The sequence below is a fragment of the Monodelphis domestica genome, chromosome 3 (assembly GCF_027887165.1).
Source record: "Monodelphis domestica isolate mMonDom1 chromosome 3, mMonDom1.pri, whole genome shotgun sequence".
Classification (NCBI taxonomy): domain Eukaryota; kingdom Metazoa; phylum Chordata; class Mammalia; order Didelphimorphia; family Didelphidae; genus Monodelphis; species Monodelphis domestica.
The window spans coordinates 417530441-417550135 of record NC_077229.1 but is presented as its reverse complement, the minus strand read 5'-3'; the positions used below and the strand labels follow the sequence as shown (position 1 = coordinate 417550135).

General features: G+C 35.7%; 1 protein-coding gene across 5 annotated transcripts in view; it reads left to right on the top strand.

Annotated features, from left to right (window-relative positions):
• The window catches only part of EPG5 (ectopic P-granules 5 autophagy tethering factor), a 171946-nt gene that overhangs the window by 79398 nt on the left and 72853 nt on the right, over positions 1 to 19695 (top strand). For all 5 annotated transcript variants that reach the window (XM_007486619.3, XM_056824380.1, XM_056824381.1 and 2 more), the window contains exons 21-26: positions 828 to 950; positions 2088 to 2254; positions 4457 to 4678; positions 8839 to 8962; positions 11903 to 12047; positions 18955 to 19126. In XM_007486619.3, coding sequence (XP_007486681.1) covers positions 828 to 950; positions 2088 to 2254; positions 4457 to 4678; positions 8839 to 8962; positions 11903 to 12047; positions 18955 to 19126 — 953 coding nt within the window. The remainder of the gene's footprint in view (positions 1 to 827; positions 951 to 2087; positions 2255 to 4456; positions 4679 to 8838; positions 8963 to 11902; positions 12048 to 18954; positions 19127 to 19695) is intronic.

Below are 19695 nucleotides of genomic sequence, written 5' to 3'. Positions count from 1 at the left end.
GAAGTATATCATAAGAAGGTCAGAAAAAGAAGTTGAGGCCAATGGTGAGGATTGTAATACTCAGAAGTACTGGTTATTTAAAATGTTCAGGCTTAAGGGCAGCTGGGTAGCTCAGTGAATTGAGAGCCAGGCCTAGAGATGGGAAGTCCTAGGTTCAAATCTGGCCTCAGACACTTCCCAGCTGTGTGACCCTGGGCAAGTCACTTGACCCCCATTGCCTAGCCCTTACCACTCTTCTGCCTTGGAGCCAGTACACACAGTATTGACTCCAAGACGGAAGGAAAGGGCTTTAAAAAAAATGTTCAGGCTTAAAAAAAGTAAACTATAGGGATACTAGCTATTAGAGATTTGTCCAAGCAAGGTGACATTTGTTCCTGTTTAGAGCAAGTAGGTTGTAAAGCAGTGGTACTTTCAATTAGGAGGAAAATTAATTCTCAAGGTCTTTTAGTTTTAGCACAAGATTCCACTCTTTTTCTATGTGAAAAAACCCTCTGGTTTACTCTGGTTTGTTTTACCTAGAGCAGCATGGCATGTTGGAAATTGGCCTGGATTTGTAACAACAACAATAATAATAGTAATTATGATGATGATGATGACTATGTTTCAAGTCCTGACTCTGCCACTTATTTTGAGTGTTAACTGTAGTCTTTTTACACCACTCACCTTAAGTAAATATTTTTTGATTGAGTAGAAAAGAATAAAGAAACTGTGCTACATGATTAGCATAAATTAGTAGAATACTCTTGGATTATATATTTACAACATAGTCACTTATTCAGAAAAAACTGATCATTTTCATTGCCTCTTATTATTTACTGTGATTGCAGGTTTGGTTTGCTTGGATTGTCCTGAACATGGAGTCTATCTTTGAAGAAGATTCTCAGCTTCGTAGAGTTGTTGAAGGGGAGCTGGTTATTAATTCTACTTTCACTCCTGAGCAAGCTCTTAAGGTGCAGAAAGCAATCATTTCATGTGTTTGAAATGGAGGTTGGTTGAGCTCTTGATGGGGATAGATGCTTCTTTAGTTTTTGTAACTTAAAAGGAATAAATGTTTGGAAAACAAAACAATAGCATGGATTATTAAAAAGCTTATAGGTGTCACTTATGCTGTTCCTTTTCAAGGTTTATTTAAAAGTGGAAGCCATAATATAATTGTTTTGGGATAGTGTTTTAATTACATGCTTGAAATGGGTACCATTGGTTTCATGAATTAGATGGGTCAATAAGCTATGACCCATAGCACCTGTGACCTAAGAATGGTTTTTGCTTTTTTAAATAAATTTTTATTGCATTTAAAATTGTTAAAACCATTCTTAGCTTGTGGATTATACAAAAATATTCTATTTACAAAAAGAGTAGCGGGCTCCTAGCCAATTTCTTGAATATTAAAGATTTTCAACAAGTAGGTTTTACTTTTTTATATAGTGTGCCCACTCTTTTGAGGTAGTTCTTTTTCTTTTTCTTTTTCTTTTTTTTAATTTTTAAACCCTTACCTTCCACTTAGAATGTGTATTGATTCTAAAGCAGAAGAGTGGTAAGGGCTAGGCAATGGGGGTTAGGTGACTGGCCCAGGGATACACAGCTAGGAAGTGTCTGAGGCCAGATTTGAACCTAAGACTTCCCTCCCATCTCTAGGTCTGGCTCTCAGTCCACTGAGCCATCCTGATGCCCCTTTTGAGGTACTTCTAATTTTTGGAAGTCTCTTCAGAACTTCTATGTTCCAAAGATAGGTCATTATTTGACAGTGAAACTTACATTACTTTGTCATTCCACTCCTCTTTAGTAGAAAAATCTGTAATTTTAGATTTAAAAAAAAAATTGAAACCCCCAGATCTGGAGAAGACATAAAATGGAGGTTTATATGTGTGCATAGTTTGTGTGAGTATAGTTTATAAATTTATTTTAATATAAAAATATTTTGTTGTTTGTCAAACTCAGTTGAAAATAAGATACTCAACCATTCTGTTTGCATATTTTGTAGGAATTTAGCATTGTGTCCCAAGTTTCTTAGAACCTTAATATAGTGTCTTTTGACTGACCAAATTGAATCTATAAGTTGTTGAAAATAAATTTTTTCCTGTTCTTAGAAAGCCCAAGCACAGTTGAAGTTGCCTATTGTACCATCGCTTCAGAGACTACTGATTTATCGTTGGGCTCATCAGGCTTTGGTTACACCTTCTGATCATCCTCTTTTGCCACTTATTTGGCAGAAATTCTTTCTCCTTTATCTTTACCGACCAGGACCTCAGTATGGGTAAAGTACTTGCTATCTAGAATAAATTCCTGTGAATACACTCCTACATTGTGTTCTTATATGTGAATTAGAACCATTATTTGATTATCACTTTTCACCTTAATTATGTTTTTTCCTATGCTAAATATTACTTATCTGTATTCTTTTTCCAATTTATGATCCTCTTTGAGCAATTGCTTATGGGATCATTCTAACTCATGAGTTTCTTGTGCCTGACCTAGGTAGTACCTCCTGAGCTCATATTGGTCACATCAGCCACAATTAGACACACACTATATAGTGTTGTCATTTTGGTTCTCTTCAAGTATGAAGGACAACAACCAGTTAACCTTATAAATTTTGAATGCTAAAGTTAGAAACTCTAAGCTGAGTTAGTTATCCAGATGTCTCCTAAATCTGAAGTTATTAACATGGAGTCTATGAATTTTGTTTTCTAATAAAATATTTAATAACTTTCAATGCAATTGATTTCCTTTGTAATTCTATATCTTATATGCCTATTAAAACATTTTTCTCAGATGGGGTCCACAGGATTTACCACCTTAACCTAGGTGCCCATGACACAAAAGTTTTTAAGAACTATCTAGACCAGTAGTGTTCAAGCCTTATTTAATCATGGACCTTTTAGTTAAAAAAATATGAGTATCGATCTCCCTCTTTCATGTATACATATTTACTTCTTTCTAAATTACACATTTTATATATATGCATGTGTGTATTGTATCACTAAATTTTTTCATGTGAGTAAAATTTTCTCTTGAGTTTCAAAGAAAATAATAAATAGGGAAATTGATTAATTACTTCTGTGGCTCTCTGGCAGATTGTAGCACCAAAGATGGCTTTCTTTCTGTAGTCTTATGTCAGTTTATATGTGTATGTTTTTGTATAGGAGGTGGTGGATATAGTAGAAGTGGTGCCAGTACTCTAGAATAACACTCTTCATATCCCTAATAGTTAGCAACATTGATGACTAATATATGTTGAAAGGAAGTGATGGTATGGAGTTAGCTCCTGCTCCGTATCTCCCCCAGATAGCTCACAGACTTTCTCTTTTTATATAAAACAAGTCCTATCTCTAATGTATATTAGGAATATTTAGATTACTTAGTTCCTATAGATTCTAGAAGGATATTTAAATTTTTTAGTTCTTATGAATTTTAGGGGAGTGATTGACTGTATTGAATGGTGAAAATGGACTGGGAAGACTTATCCTTCTTATCTGTTTAAAATTCAGAAATCTATTAAGTAATTGGAACTGGTCTATAAAAAAGCTTCTTGGACTAATATGAAGCTGATCATAATTTTGGAAATAAAGAGATCAGTTTTCAGTAGTCCAGGGCAAAATATGAACCTGCAATAAATTACATAGGTTAGTAGGAACAAACAGTCCATGTGTCTTAAGGAGTTTTTTGTCTCTCGTCTGACCATTGCCAAGGGGAATGGCTTTGAGATATATTCTTTTTGTGAATGGACAGTGCAGACTGTGCTTTAATAAGTTAGTTTTTTTTTGGCAGTTTCTAATATGATTTTTATTTTTTGATGAGAACTTTTCAGTTTAGAATAAGAAATGTCAGCTTACTCTACTAGGATAGGATAACATTTGTAAAATTTTAAGGATCTCAGATAATAGATATATCCTGTCAGCTCACTACCTTCTGGGTGTCTGGCCCTAAGGACCAGAGTTGAATGAGAAAGAGACACCAAAAACCAGAGAAAGAGGCACAGGTATTACATTTCTTATAGTCTCAGCATGCAGAACTCCTCTGCTAAGAAAAGGAGCCCACCAGATACATGGCTAACTAACTTTTTATTGACAGTGAATTCTTAGAATGGGGTTGGGATCCTGGAAAACAGGCAGATAACAGTTGTTTTATCCATAAAAATCTCTGAAGTTTCTCCTAGTCAAAGTAATGATTGCTTTATTTGGGAAAGTTGATGATGGTACTTCATAGAATTTTTACTTTTGAAAAATAATGTCTGCCATCTTATTCGTGCTTAATGATAACCCAGTAAGGTAAATAGGCAGGTTTTTGTATAGCCATGTTTGTTAAAATACTGATTAATTTGTAGACCACAGCAGGGCATCTCAGTGTTTCTGCATGTACCTTTCTCTAGGGCAGCTCTAAAGAGCATACACCATTTGATTTTAAGTAGAATGAATTGTTAAATAGCTTAGAAGCCCTCTTTACATTTTTTTTCAAGATTGCCTGTAGATGGTTGTATTGGAAGACGATTTTTTCAAAGTCCAGCCCACATTAATCTATTGAAAGAAATGAAGAAACGTCTGGTTGAAGTGGCCGATTTCCATCATGCTGCCAGTAAAGCCCTCCGAGTTCCAGCAGATGGCGGTGAAGGGCCAGGTGAAAACAATGCCTGCTCTGCTGGCTATCTGACTTCCCCAGAGCTTCATACAGAACTTGTGAGGTAAAGTCAGCTCCATAAGAGCATGTTTTCTTTCATCAAGGGGGTTAGATATAGTGTCTGTTGGCTATTGCAATGCAGGGTGTTATTGTCTTAAAATCAGGCATTTGTTGAGTGGTGGGAAGAGACTGTCCCAGTTCAGTGGTCTAATGGGGGGGCAATGTGGGCCAGATTTAAGTCAGTCCATTTGGACTGATGTATATGAGTACCTGATCATTCTTAAACCTTAGGCTTATTGCCACATTTGTTGTCACTTAATTAGTTTTATAACTTAAGCTTCCAAAGACATTTATTCACAGTTCAGAAACTGAACTTATAGCTTAACTACAGTGACATCAGCAGTTATATGCTATAGCCGTGGTATAAACTTAGGTGTATTTAAAAGATTAATGTGGTCTTTGACCTTTTTAATAATACAGTTCTTTATTATTAAAGCAGCTAAACATTAAACTATTAAAGAGCAAGCCTTGAGAAGAAATCCCATCCATTTCACTAATCATTATTTTTTTCCTTGTCACTTTTAAGGTTACCCAATCTTTTATATATTATATGTTTGATTAGAATTTTCTCTATTAACCCAAATTTCATCTTAATGTCAGAACTATCCTAAGACTTGTGCATAGCTCTGGGGCTTTGGTCCAAGCTGTAGCTTTACCCTAAGCTAACCATAGACACCTTTTTACTTGATCAGCATTTGGAAATCTTTTTGCTGTAGTTTGCCCAAATTCATTAAAATGAAGGCTGTAGTGTGCTTCTCAAACCTCTAATTTTTCAAAAAGAATGTATATTCTGTTCCTTATGACTGTCCTTTCCCCCTTTTCTTCTATCCTCAATATCCCACACCAAATCTTTCCCCATCCTCTCAGCTGAAGATCTCTCCTCATTTTTTGTTGAGAAAAGGGAGATCATTTTCCATGGGCTCCCTCTGCTTCTTCATATCTCACAAGCTTTTGACAATATGCCTCATTCTTTCCTCCTTCACTTTAGACTCTGATGATGAGGTGTCACATTTCTTGCTAAGGCCAATCTCTTCACATACATCCTTGATCCCATCCCCCTCCTGACTTTTCTAACTGATTGTTCCCAGTCATTCCCTGCTCTCTTTAAGCTTCCATCTCTTGCTGTTTCTGGTTTCTTCCTTGCTGTCTACAGACACACTCAGGTTTTGACCAAGCTTAAAAAACCTTTACTTGATCTCCCATCTTTTCAAGCTATCATATGTTATATCTCTTCTCTTTCTCAGTTTGAACTCTAGGAACAAGCTATTTAGCAGGTGTTGGGGGGTAGACTGTGATTCCTTGTCCTGGGTGGTTGATGCTGCAGGGCTTTGAGCTCAGGAGTCCTGAGCTGCAGTGGACTAGGTGGATGTCCACATAAGTCAGGCATCAGTGGGGAGCCACTAGGTTGCCCAAGAAAGGAAAGACTGGCTTAGGTTATTAATGGGAGCCAACCAAAGTTCCTAGGCCAGTCAATAGAGTGGTAGAGGCCATGAGTTGTGATATATTTAAATTGTTTGTGACAACTGGTTTGAACCAGTGCTGAACCTCATTTTAGTTGGTTACAGGCTGTAGGTCCAGATGGTAGGCCTCATGTACAGTATGATGGTTTGAGATGTAATCTGACTGCCTCTTGATGATATAAAACAATAAACTGGTTTATTCTTTACCTCAGGAAAGGATGGAGAACCAGGGAAAAGGTAACCCTAATTTTTTCTCTCTAAATTTCCTCCCAAAATCTATGGACCCCTCATGGAATCGTCTTCTTGATCTTGATGCCTCAATTACACTCTCTCTGACTGTTAAAAAAAGCAAAACAAAACCCTATCTAACTTCCTGATCTAAATAGTCCTCAAATTTAATTTTTGATGAGTTATAGTCCATCAGTAGCAGATAGAGTAAGGTAACTAAGGAATTCATCTTCTTGGGCCTGAGCCAAAATGGCTGCAGCCTCACTCTCACAGACAGGTCACTGGGCTCTGGTAGGGTTCTTCTTAGTTGGTATAAAATCCCTTATGGCAATGGATCTCAGGAACTCAATTGATGACTACAGTGAAGACAAAGTAGAAAGGATATCTCACTTGATGACTTGATGGCTGGGTGACTAGATCACAGAAAACAGGAACCAGTGGCTTCCAAAGAAAGTCAGGTAACCTTCTTGGTCAGACCAACAGCAGGAAGTGATCTCTTCAAACTTCTTGAAGAGACAGGAACACTCTCCCCCTAACTATTTCTGTGAGTTTCTTTTTATATCTTCCTCACACTCTGGAATTTCTCTTTTAGTTCTGTGCATGTGCCAACTCTCTTCTGCAAAGTCCTGCACCAGACTTTTACAAAATCTACTACCTGTCTTTTCTCTCTCTTACAGTAGCAAGTACTGTAGTTCTATCCCTGGTGAGTTACATGTAGTATATAAGAAAAAAAGGAAAAGAAAGAGCTATCTATCAACTATCTCTGCTTCTCCTACTTCCAAACTTTACAATATCACTTTCAGCGTAGTTATTCTGCTGAATTTTTTTTTCCAGAGTTTCCCATGGTCTCTTAATTGTGAAATTTGATGGCTTTCCCCCCCCTCAATGGTTTTTAAAATTTTCCTTTTTTATTATTAGAAACTTGCCAAACATGAACAAGATCCAATATCAACTCTTCTATGTACTGTTTAATGTCATTTACAACTTGGCCCCAGTTTATTTATACATTACTTCTCTAATGTATCTATTATCCATCCAAATTGGCCTTCTTGTTCCTTACATGTGACATTCCATCTCCTATTTCTATATCTTTTTGTTAATTGTTCACCATGCCTATAATACATTTCTTCTATACCGATACCTTTTAGCATCCCTAGCATCCTTTAAAGCTCTAATATCACCATCTACATGAATCCTTTTCTGTTTCTTTCAGCTATTAGTGCTCTCTTTTAAGAAAATCACCTTGTGTTAATTTTATATATATTTATATCTGTATGTATGATTTTCCCTATAGAATGTAAGGGGGATTCTTGAAGGCAGGGATTGATTTATTTTTTCTTTATATCACCATTGTCAAATAGTACCTGGAATAAATGCTTATTAATAATTGTGATCCCTTCTTCCATTTCTTTATGAGTCAGAAGCTAGAAGTGGACAATGTGGAGTGGTATAAGATGTCCAAACCCTATGTTCCATTCAATAATCAGAAGGAAGTAATTTTCAGCTTTAAATTTTATGGAAAGAGAATGATATCAGGTTAAAATCACAAGCTTATTTAACTTATTTATATATCATGGGCTATATCTCTAAACCTGTCATTATTAACCATGATTTCAAATGAAGTCTTGTTTAATTAAATGTATTATATCTCTATATAATACCACTTAAAGCAAATTTAGAACAGAAAATTAGAAGAATTTCTTTATCATTCCCATTTATGAAGGAAAATGTTCAGATTTATAATTCTTTTCTAAAATAGATAGTTTTTTGGTGGGGATGAGTGGGTGAAGCTGATGAGATATAATAGAAAGTCTTATTTTAATTTTTTTAAACCCTTTCTGTCCTAATAACAACTTTTTTTTTTATCCCCTTACCTTCTGCCTTAGAACCAATATTGGTTATAAGGTCTAGGGTCACACAGCTAAGTGTCTGAGATCACATTTGAACCCAGGACCTCCTGTCTCTGGGCCTGGTTCTCCATCCACCAAGCCACCTAGCAGCCCCCATTAACAAATCTTAAGACAGAAGGGTAAAGGCTAGGCAGATGGGAATGTGACTTGCCCAGAGTCACACAGCTAGGAAGTGTCTCAGGCCAGATTTGAACTCGGGTCCTTCCTTCTCCAGATCTGGCTCTCTATCCACTGTGGCACCTAGCTGCTCCCAGATAGTATGTTTTTAAATAGTCTTCAGCATTCAACCTGGAATAGAGAAAGAATATATATATATACTTTTTAATCACCTTTATTCTTTCCTTTTTTCCTAGTTTCATTTTTCAGATGATAAAGGTAGTTCCTATGAAGGTAGAGAAATAGACATAATTAAAATTAATACAATATAGTGAATTATTATTAGCTCTGGGAACCTGATCTTTTCTTATTATTTTAGATAAAATATAGTTTCTGCATAGTTCTTGTGTAAAGAGAGGTATAATGCATTTTATCCATCCTTTACTCTTTTTCTTTTTTTAATCTTTTAGGCTCTTCAATGTATTTATATTATGGCTAGAAGATGAGAACTTTCAGAAAGGAGACACCTGTATTCCTTCTCTACCAAAACAATACGATACTCACAGACTAGCAAAGATCATGCAGAATCAACAGGTGACATTATTACAATACTTTAGTTATCTCTTAGGATATCACACAGTAATTTGAATGTGTAATATGGGAATGAATAAAGGTATTGATCCAGAGAGTAAAGTTACTTGTTAAATATGGCTGTGTGACTTGAGTCATCTTTGTGGGTTTTGTTCACGGTCCACATTATATCTTTTTTCGAGTAAGTTTACATATCTTTATTAGAGTAATGTCTTCTGGTACAGCATTGATGACAAACAGCTGTGAGCTCCCTTAAGGACTTTCTGTGTTTTATGACCTCATGAATCTGTATAACCCTTCTTTTTTTGTTAGTCTTCTTGTAAGTTTTAACTACCAACATTCTTTCAGGCCTGCCAATATGAGGATGATTAAAAGTATTTTATTACAGTTATATAGATTCATAAGGGTACAGACTCTAATTAGATGGATGTTTGTGTACTGTAGAAATGGATCTCAGTTTAATTTAGTTTAGGAAGCAGGTCCTCTTGATCTTTGATTTGGGATGTTTCTTTGTAGTTTCTCCTAAGCCCAATTTTTCTCTCTGGTTACTTGAAATGTCTGATTCCACCTTTCTCCTATACTTGGTCCAAGCTGGGCTTTAGTTGACTTTTTCTGTGTCTCTATATTGGAAGAAGTGATTGATCTCTTCTGGGTCAGTTGTTATTCTCCACAGTGTCAGGATTGAGGTACAGGGGATAAGGAAGGGTTTGTAATAAGGACTGGAGGAGATGAAGCGATAGGTGGAATATGGGGGGCCAGTGTGGAATAAGTACCCTCTGGGCTGAGAGACTATCTTTGTAATTTCCTCATATTCAACCCACAAGAGAGGTATCCCTGAGAAATGTTAGGTTAAGGAGGACAAGATCAGGGTCTCAATGACTTGACCTCTGGGGAATAAAGGATTTTACTTCTTCAAGGCTTGAATGTTAGTTGAAACCCCAGCAGTCCCCCTTGACTGGTGGGCAGATTGTCATTGCTTACTTTTGTTGTTTAGTCAAGGCTAAATGGCTAGCTTAGCTCACCACCCTCTCTTATTTTGTTCTACTTCAATTTGAATCTGACTGCAAGTTTCTATTTTTCAAAGTGGTTTAATAAGTCTAGTAATAAGAGAAAGGCGATAGGTTTGTAGGAATAGGAGACCCTACAAGTTTTCTTTGCTTCTTCTTTAGTTGAGCCAAAATGGCTCAGCTTCAGCTTATCTATTCTTAGCTAGTCGCTGTCTCTATCCTAACTAAACAAATGACAAGTGTCCTTCTTGGGAAGGTCAAGGGATGGAAAGGATCTTCAGGGTGACCCCCTGAAGTTAAGGGATCAGCCCCTTTTAGTAGCAATTGTTGTTTGGTTCTTCCTCTAATGGATACTCTCACACAGGAATCTTTTCTCTTTTTCTGGGTAAGGGAAATGGAGGCAAGATTTTTCCACAGGTTGGGATCTAGAGCTCCAGGTCTTTGCACCTCACTCAACTGAGTTCAGAGGGCAAAGACCCTTTCTTTTTATCAGTTTCTCCCACAATCCTCTTACTCCCCCTCCTGTCACATTCCAAATCATGGCTGCTCAATCTCAGTTTTCCTTTCCACAATTTGTCTTTTTGGTCTATCTTCCATCCCTCTTTGAGGGCTAACTTGATGTATAGTTCCTATAGGATTGAACTGCTTTCTTTCTAACTATTCTGTATCTGGGCTCAAATTTGAGTCTTGCTATAATTCTTGTGCGCTGAGCTGAGACTTTATTAGTGAAAAATTTCACTTTGCCAACACTTCTTAACAGCTCTATTCATTTGCATATAAGGATATCTTCATTCAGCAAAAATATGCAGTTAAACTTTAAACTTCAAGGAGATGTCATCTATAAGTACTGAAATGGGAGGAGATGACATACTAGCATAAAGTGTGCACTTTTATAGTTAAGTTAAAGATGAGGATTATACTTTGCAATTTAAAGGTATAAGTTGGATCAGTCTTTAATGGAGGGGGTTTAGAGTCTGCAAAACTCCTTAGGTTGGTGTAAACTAGCTTAAAATGAGTTTGGGAAGTGTTTAACAAGTAAAAATGCAAGAAAACATGGATAATGTTAATTTGTAATTTCTCATTCAATATCTAACCTATAAATAGAGATCCATTTTTACTTGAGTTTGATGAGTTTGGGAAGGGTAGGCTTAGGATCCAACGTGAATATTTTTCACTGAGAGTTAAAGAGGTTTGTAGGAGCTTCCTGGGTCACTGACTGACACTTGAAGGGGACCTCAGACTATTGAGTCTACACTTTTTTTCTTATGGATGAGGAAATGATTACCTCCTGGAAGGATAATTAACTAGCCTTCAGTTTTGTTGGTGGCGTTGGGGTAGGGATTAAATCCAAGAATATTTATTCTACTATATGACACTGCTTCTTATTGGTGATGTGCTTTTATGTGGGCCACATGAACAAATCATTGCAGTGGCAGACATTTATTGTTAGCTCTATTTTTTCCTAGAAATCAGGACGTAGACTGTGATTTTATTTCTAAGACATCCTGGTTCTACCTTCTGCAATGGTAGAGATTGTTTTATATTTAAAAAAAAATCAGACATGATTTAGGGTGCTATAGGAAAGATGTCCTACTTCTTAAGTTATTGACAGGGTGGGAATTTTAAATAGGGCCATCTTTAGAGATCTTTTTTAAGGAAGTTACTTTAAACTGATTGGCATATATGTACATTTTACCATAAGTAGTTTTACAACTTATAACATAATTTATCTTACATATCTTATTATCTTACATTATCTCACAATCTTATCTTATTATCTTACTTTTATTATTATCTTATATGTATTATATATATTATTAATATATATTATTACATTATATTAATATATATAATATGATATGTCATATATATTATATATATAATCTTATTATCTTACAATATCTTATCTTAAAGTTGTTTTGTGATTCAATTCCAGGATTTGTGGATGGAGTATTTGAACATGGAACGCATTCGTCATGAATTTTGGGAAGCTCTTAATCTTTGGATTCAAGTAAAACTTGAATCCCATTCCCCACCCAGCAGTTTGTCAGTACAGATGGATTTTACTGATCCTTCATCAGGTGGGTCTCATGAGTTTCTTCAAAACCACGGAGTTCTAAGGTTTGCTTAATACTATCCTCCAAATAATAGTCAATTTTCTTGGAATTCATTGAAATCTCCCCTGGTCAGAAAACATCTGACTTTTATCCTGAAAGTTTATGGAATTTTTTGCATCTCTTAAAGAGTCTAAATCTTCAAGATGTTATTGATGATTAGAAAAGGCAAATGAAAACTATTCCTAGTTCTGTTCTCTGCCATATGATAGGCAGTCCTTTTAAACAAAGACTTATTGTCATTGCCATTGTCAATGATATCATTGTCAATGATAATAATAATTTATTCTTGTGTAATATTTTACATTTTCCTTGATAATTTATACCACTTGATATTCCCAATGACTCTGTGAGGTAAATATTATTATCTCTGTTTTAAAAGTGAGAAAATGAAGACTTTGGAAGATCAAATTTAGTTTGTGCTATATATAGCTGGTTAATAGTAAAACTAAAACTGCCTTCTTGTTAATGACTTTTTCAGGGGATATTGGTGATGTGCTGCAAGACTTTTGATTAAAATAATTAGCAGTACTTGGCAAAGAATAGAATTGGATGTATTATAGAAGATTATTAAAAGTTATTTATACTTTTAGTTGAGATTATCTTGATAATGTAGATTATTACTAGCATTAAAACTTGAGCTGCTTTTAGAGGTTTCTGTCATATGCTATAAAATTTATTTGATCTTTTGAATCAATTTCAGTTCCCTTGATTAATTTTTTTTCTTATTTGCTATTTATATTTAACAATGAGAAATTTTATTTTCCTCTTAAGAAAACTACTCATGAAAGATGGTTTTATTTCCCAAACAACAAGTTTATTATTAAGCCATCACTATTTGCCAGTCATTGCGCTAGGCCAGGGGGAAGATAAGTACAAAGAATAAAATGAGCTTTTTAAAAAAATAACCCTTACCTTCCACCTTAGAATCAATACTATGAATTGGGGTCATGTTATATAGGACTTTAAAACCTAGACAGAGATAATGATTTTTTTTTAAATTATAGAAGCAATACAAATCCATTGTAGTTTGTTGAATAGAGGAGGAGGGTATTGGTATCAGTTTCATGGCAGTTTCATTGGCAGCATTTTATAAGATGGATGAAAATTTTGTGAGATTTGAATCAGGGTTACCAATTAGAAGATAGTTGCAGTGATTGAAGCAAAAGATGATGAGGTCCTGAACTAAGGTGGTATTAAATGAAGAGAAGAGGTCAAATGCAAGAGATATTTTGGAGGAAAAGACAAGATTTGGCAAGTGATTAGTTATATGGGGTGAAGGATAATAGAGGATAATACTGAGATTATGAATATAAGACAGTGGAAACATGTTGGCACCTTAGAAACAGGAAAATTTGGATGAGGGAAGGTGGAAAAGATGGTGAATTCAGTTTTAGACATGTTAAGTTTAAGGTATCTCTAGGACATATAATTTGAAATATCCATTAGTTATTGGTAATATGGGACCATTACTTAGGGGAGAAATTAGAGCTGACTTATAGATAACTAGATTATCTTTGTAGAAAAAAATAATTGAACCTATGGTAGCTGATCAGGTTACTGAGAGAGTATAAAAGAAGAGAGATGGCCCAGGATAAAGCTTTGGGAAACACTCCTTATTGAGTGGCATGATATAGATGACTTTGCTGGTAAAAGACACTGAGAAGGAGTGGTTATAAAGAAGAAGAATCAGGACAGAGTTGCATCAGAAAAACCCAGGGAGCAGAGTATCTAAGAAGGGAAGGTCCTCAGAAGTGACAAATACAGGAAATTGGTTGTAAATGGTTTGGACTGAGAAAAACCAATCAGATATGGAAATTAAGATATCATGAGTAACTTTGGAGAGGGCAGTTTCGGTTGAGAAGGTAAATGGCAAAATGTAATGAGCTGATAGTGGAGAATGTGGAAGCAATGAATGGAAATAATTTTTTCAAGGGTTTATTTAAGAAAGGAAAAAGAGATAAAGGATGATAGCTTGAAATGTTTTGGATGTGTTTGAACATAGTCAAGAAATTACCAGTTGATTGGAAGAGGGTGAAGATTGGAAAGTGGGTAGTGATTGAATGTAATGAATGTAATCTTCTGGAGAAGAGAGGAGGGGATGAGATGTAGAAGGGATGCACATGTAGAAAGATTATGCTTGACAAGTTTTCTATTTTTTTTAAACCCTTACCTTCCATCTTAGAATCAATACTGTATATTGGTTCCCAGGCAGAAGAGTGGTAAGTACTAGGTAATGGGGGTTAAGTGACTTGCCCCCAGGATCACACAGCTGGGAAGTAAGTGTCTGAGGTCAGATTTGAACCTAGGACCTCCCATCTCTAAAACCTGGCTCTCAATCTACTGAGCCACCCAGATGCCCCCAAGGATTATGCTTAGTAGTACTCATACTCTTTGTGAGTTGGTAGCAGGGGTGAAATTTGAACAAAAGATGGTCTTGGATTTTGACATCAGGCATAAATTGACTAAAACCCATTATAGCAGTGCCCTAGGCAACTCATTAAGTTGTCCAGCAGATGCTGATCTGTATTGGTAGTGGGAGCTTTTTCATTTGAAGTTTCCTATCCCAATGAAATTACAGTTCTTTTGTTCCCTTCTTTATGCCCTCTTTACCTGCCCTCCCCTTCAAAAAACCAAACAAACCAGGAATGCTGCAAATACAGATTTTCAGCCTTCATAATTATTTATATTGATTGAAATTTGTTGCTTCATAACATTAGTTAAATCCCTAGTATATGTCAGGCACTGTGCTAAGCTCTAGAGATACATAAAAAGGTAAAAGATAGCCCCTGCCCTCAAGGATCTCAGAAATTAATGAAGAATAATTGAGTATTGATTGTAGGTAAATAATTTCAGAGACTGAACAACTCCCATTCTGTCAGTATTAAAGGTAGTATTTAATTGTCTACTAAAGATAGTAATTAATTTAATTAATAAGTTGACCTCTTATCAACTTATATTCAAGTGGTCTTAATAACTTAGAAGGAAGACAACTTTTAATGTGGAAATAATTACTAGCCTTAGACCATTGAAGACTATGCCCAAGTTGTGATGTCTTAAAATGCTGTTCAGTGGAAAAAACACTGGCTTAATATATGGGTATTAAATAGACTGATAGATTTCAGTTGTTCAGGGATATAAACAATACAGTTTCCTTTATATAAAAAGAGTCATGCTTAATAAAATTTTCCTCCTCTTAAAGAGAACAGAAAGTAGAACTCTATCTGGGACAAAAGGAGAAATTCACAGATACTACTTCTTAAATACTTGTTGACTTATTGCTTTGGAATTGTCTTGAACTCTTCCTTCTCTATTATTTCAAAAGACATTTTAAAAATGAAATATTTGTTGGAGATTTTTTTGTTACTAAATCTCTCACCTCCTCTGAGTGTATGTCTGCCAAGACCCTATCATGAATCCTTTGTTATATTTCGTCTTTATACTTTTTTTTTTTAAACCCATACCTTCCATCTTAGAAACAATATTGTGTATTGCTTGCAAGGCAGAAGAACAGTAAGGGCTAGGCTATGGGGGTTAAGGGACTTGTCCAGGGTTACACAGCTAGGAAGTGTCTGAGGCCAGATTTGAACCTAGGAACTCCCATCTCTAGGTCTGGTTCTCAATCCACTGAACCACCCAGCTGCCCTTCTTTATACTCACTCTTTAGAAATTCATGCATTTTTCTTTAACCTGTATATAGATGACTTCCAAATTTCTTCATCCCTGATTCTTCTTCAGTTAATACAACTCATTATAGATGATATTATAATACAAATAATGGCCAGCTCAGCAAATATTTGAGTTTGTTTTGAAGATAAGAATTTATTTAGTGTCTGACTTTAGGAAATGATGTCTACTCACACTTCAGACTCACTTCAGGGAGTTCATTCAGGTCATACCTGCTAATAAGTGGGGGGAGAGGACATGGTGGTCTTCCACTGCTCTGTCTGTGTTCTCTTTCCTTCTCCCCTTATACTCTATACCGTTTTCCTTGTTGATCTCCACAGCTACTGTGGACGCAGTTATCTTTATGCAGATGGTTTTCAGATTTTTGTCTACCCCTAATCTCTCTCTTGGCCTACAGTCTTTGCATCTTTGATTGTCTGTTCAGTGTCTTGTCCCGTAGACATCTTAAACTAGACAAGTTCAAAACTAGACTTCTCCCCTCCTGTTTCCCCTGCTCTCCTTTTCTCCTAATTATACTATAGAGTTGTGTTGGCGAACCTATGGCATGCCAGTGGGCGCTGCTCTCCTTCCCCTTCTCCATGCCTGGCTGAGGACATTTTTCACATGACCTGCACCTCTGTCCAGCAGCCCAATGGGAGCCTTTCCTCCCTCCCCTGTCTGGGGTAAGGGGTGGGCTCAAATTCAGGATGAGGGTTGCAGTTTGGGCACTTAGACACTAAAAGATTCACCATCACTTCTATAGAATGTATAATAATCTTCCTCGTCACTCAGGCTAACAAACTTATATGCCATCTGTTACTCTTCACTCTGTCTCATTCTCCCACCTCATATCCAAAAAGTTGTCAGGTTCTATCAATTGTACTTTTTGCAATATATTTGTTTTAATTTTTTTCATTTAAGTTTTAATTTTTTAATTTGAAAAATGTTAATTAAGAATATTTTTCCATGGTTGCATGATTGATGCCCTCCTCCCACCCCCCCGGAGTCAACGAACAATTCCACTGGGTTTTATATGTATCATTGATTAAGACCTATTTCCATATTATTAATATTTGCATTAGGGTGATTGCTTAGAGTCTATATCCCCTATCATATCCCTATGTTGATTGTACTTTTGTAGTCTCTCCCACATTTGTTCTCTTCTCCAAACACTGCCACCACTCTGGTCAAGCCCTTATTACCTTCTACCTGGTCTACTGCAACAGCTTGCTGATTGAACTCTTTGCTTCAAATCTCTCTTCATTCCTGTCCATTCTCTGTTGCCCCTCAAACTAACCTATTTGAAGTGCAGATCTGACTGTTTCACCCTACACCCCTTTCAGTAACTTTAGTGACTCCCTGTTAGCCCTGGGATTAAATATAAAATTCTTTGTTTGGCTTTTAAAGTACTTCATAACCAGGCTCCCCCTCTCTCTTTCCAGTCTTCTGACATCTTACTCCTGTCCATATATCCTGTCCTTAGAACAGATACTTCATCATCTGACTCCTGATTACATTTTCACTAATTGTCCCCCAGACCTGGCACAGTCTCCTTCCTTATCTCCATTTCCTAGCTTCCTTGACTTCCTTTAAGTCTCAACTACAATCTCACTTTCTGCAATATACCTTTCCAAGTCCTTAATCTTAATGCCTTTTCTTTACTGGTTATCTGCAATTTATCCTTATATGTCTTATTTATACATCGCTGTTTGCATTTCTTTTTCCCCTGGTCATCTGTGAGCTCCTTGAGAGTAGAAATTGCCTTTCTCCTTTCTCCTTTCTCCTTTCTCCTTTCTTTGTATCTCTAGCACTAACATAGTGCTTGATGGCTGGTGTTTAATAAATATTTGACTGATTGTGGCATAGAGAGATCTTACATCCTGATTGATGTAAGTCCTCTTTAGTACCTAACTTTCATAATATATATTTCCTGAGCTCAGGATCTCAGTATGACAAATACTTTCTTAGTCTTTTGTTTCTCTCCATATAATTATTTTCAAAATCTAATCCTTTTCTTCTTGGAAATACCACCTGTGACATCATCAAATCCTTCTCTAGCCATTGGTTTCCCTTCTTCCAAACTATGATAGCCTCCTTTCTGCCCTTGTCGCTTTGGATTTGGAGTACCTGTATTCAGAGCTAGCACTGTTTGTCAGAGAATTGTTTACACTGATTCTATGATCTTGTAGTTTTTCTAAAATTATCATTAGTCAATCAGTAAATATTTATTGAATATACCATAATGTACCCTGCCTTGTGCTAGAGGATATGGAGTTATAGAGATCTGATGTATTTCCTGACTCAAAAATGTTTGCACTCCAACTGGAGAGACTAGGGAAATATTTATGAAACAATTTTAACAATATAAGATATTATATACATTAAATGCCACTTTATGATGTATAGTTTTTCAGTACTATAATATTTCAAGTTCATATCTTCATGTATTTATTATGACATGCCACACAATGGCTATGAGGAAAAAAATTTTAAGACACTACATAAATGGAAGTTTCATTTTTATCATTTATTTTGCTTTGGTGTTTATAGCTTATCAGTTCTCATTACATGTTTTTCATATAGTTAAGTGTTTTGTATAATAGTGTTTATTCAATTGAATTAACTTCAAACAGCCTTTAAGGCTGTTCAATCTCTGTTTCTGAATTTATATTTCATAACCCATGACCTCATGTTCTGTTTCTTTCAGTCATATTTTTTCACTCTTTATGCATTTGGTCTTTCTAGCTCTGCCTACAGAACATGGAACACCTCCTTTCCCTTTTATTTAAAGATGTGTACCCCTCTAATCCATTAAGTTTAAACATTAATCATTTTCTAATTTTCTCACATTCTTTTTCTTTTCCCACTTCAAAACATCTCTCTAATTATCACATCTTTACTTTTAAGGGTTTTTTTTCCTATCTCACCTCTGATTAAGCCATACTTTCTAAAAAATATGGTATTATAGTTAATTTTAACCACATATCCAGAGAATGTACTAAAATTCTTTTTTTCTTTGTAGGTGCTCCTAGAGGATTTATTGATTTGAGTCAGGAAACATTACATTTGCTCATTCTGATGATTTTTATTCAGATGTTCTATATATATTTTCATATTTTTTAATGATAGGAAATAATGTTAAGACATTCTGTTGTCATGTGTTTCATATTTAGCTAAGATTTGTTGGTTTTCATTCTCTTTCCTTCAGCCAAAGAGAGGATCTTGAGCAACTTGAAGAAGCATGAGGCTCCACATCCTCCCCTTCTTCTGCATGCCTTGAAAGCTCCAGTGCCAGTCATTTCCTCTGCTAGTTTGCTAAATCAGAAGGAAACTATGCAGCTTATCCGCCCAGACCTGAATCTCTTGCAACAGCATGCTAAGTAAGATGATGCATTGAAGTGCCTCTCCTCTTCATATTAATTACACAGCCCAAACAATTAGCTTTTGCATTGGCCTCAGCCCTTGAGCAGTGAACAAACTGGCCTGAGTAACTGAGTTTTCATGCTCAGGTTGTAACAAGTCTCTTTATTTATTTTGGAAAACTGAAGTAGTATTGCACACATGATTCTTAGGGACTGTACATTTTGTTATGTTTCATGTGGTAACAATTAGAATGCCAGCTAAAGCCAGTTCAGTTTTTCTAACACTTGTTTCTAAGACTTTATGTAGATTACCTATTAGTAGATACTGAATATTCTTTGAAGACACTGTTAAAATGAAAAATGATTTGTTTTAATTTTGAAAAATTCTCATTACATTTTTGTACTAGGTAAGAAACTTTTATATTCTTGGGAAAGTCTAATGAAGTATAGAAAAATCCTTCTAAATTTCTGTGCTCACATAGAATAGGGATGAAACCTGTGTTTTCATTGGCATTGGAAACTCCAAGATCAGGAAGCTTCTTCTTCAACTCAGGACAGCATTTTCTCTACAGTTTATAGTCTTCGGA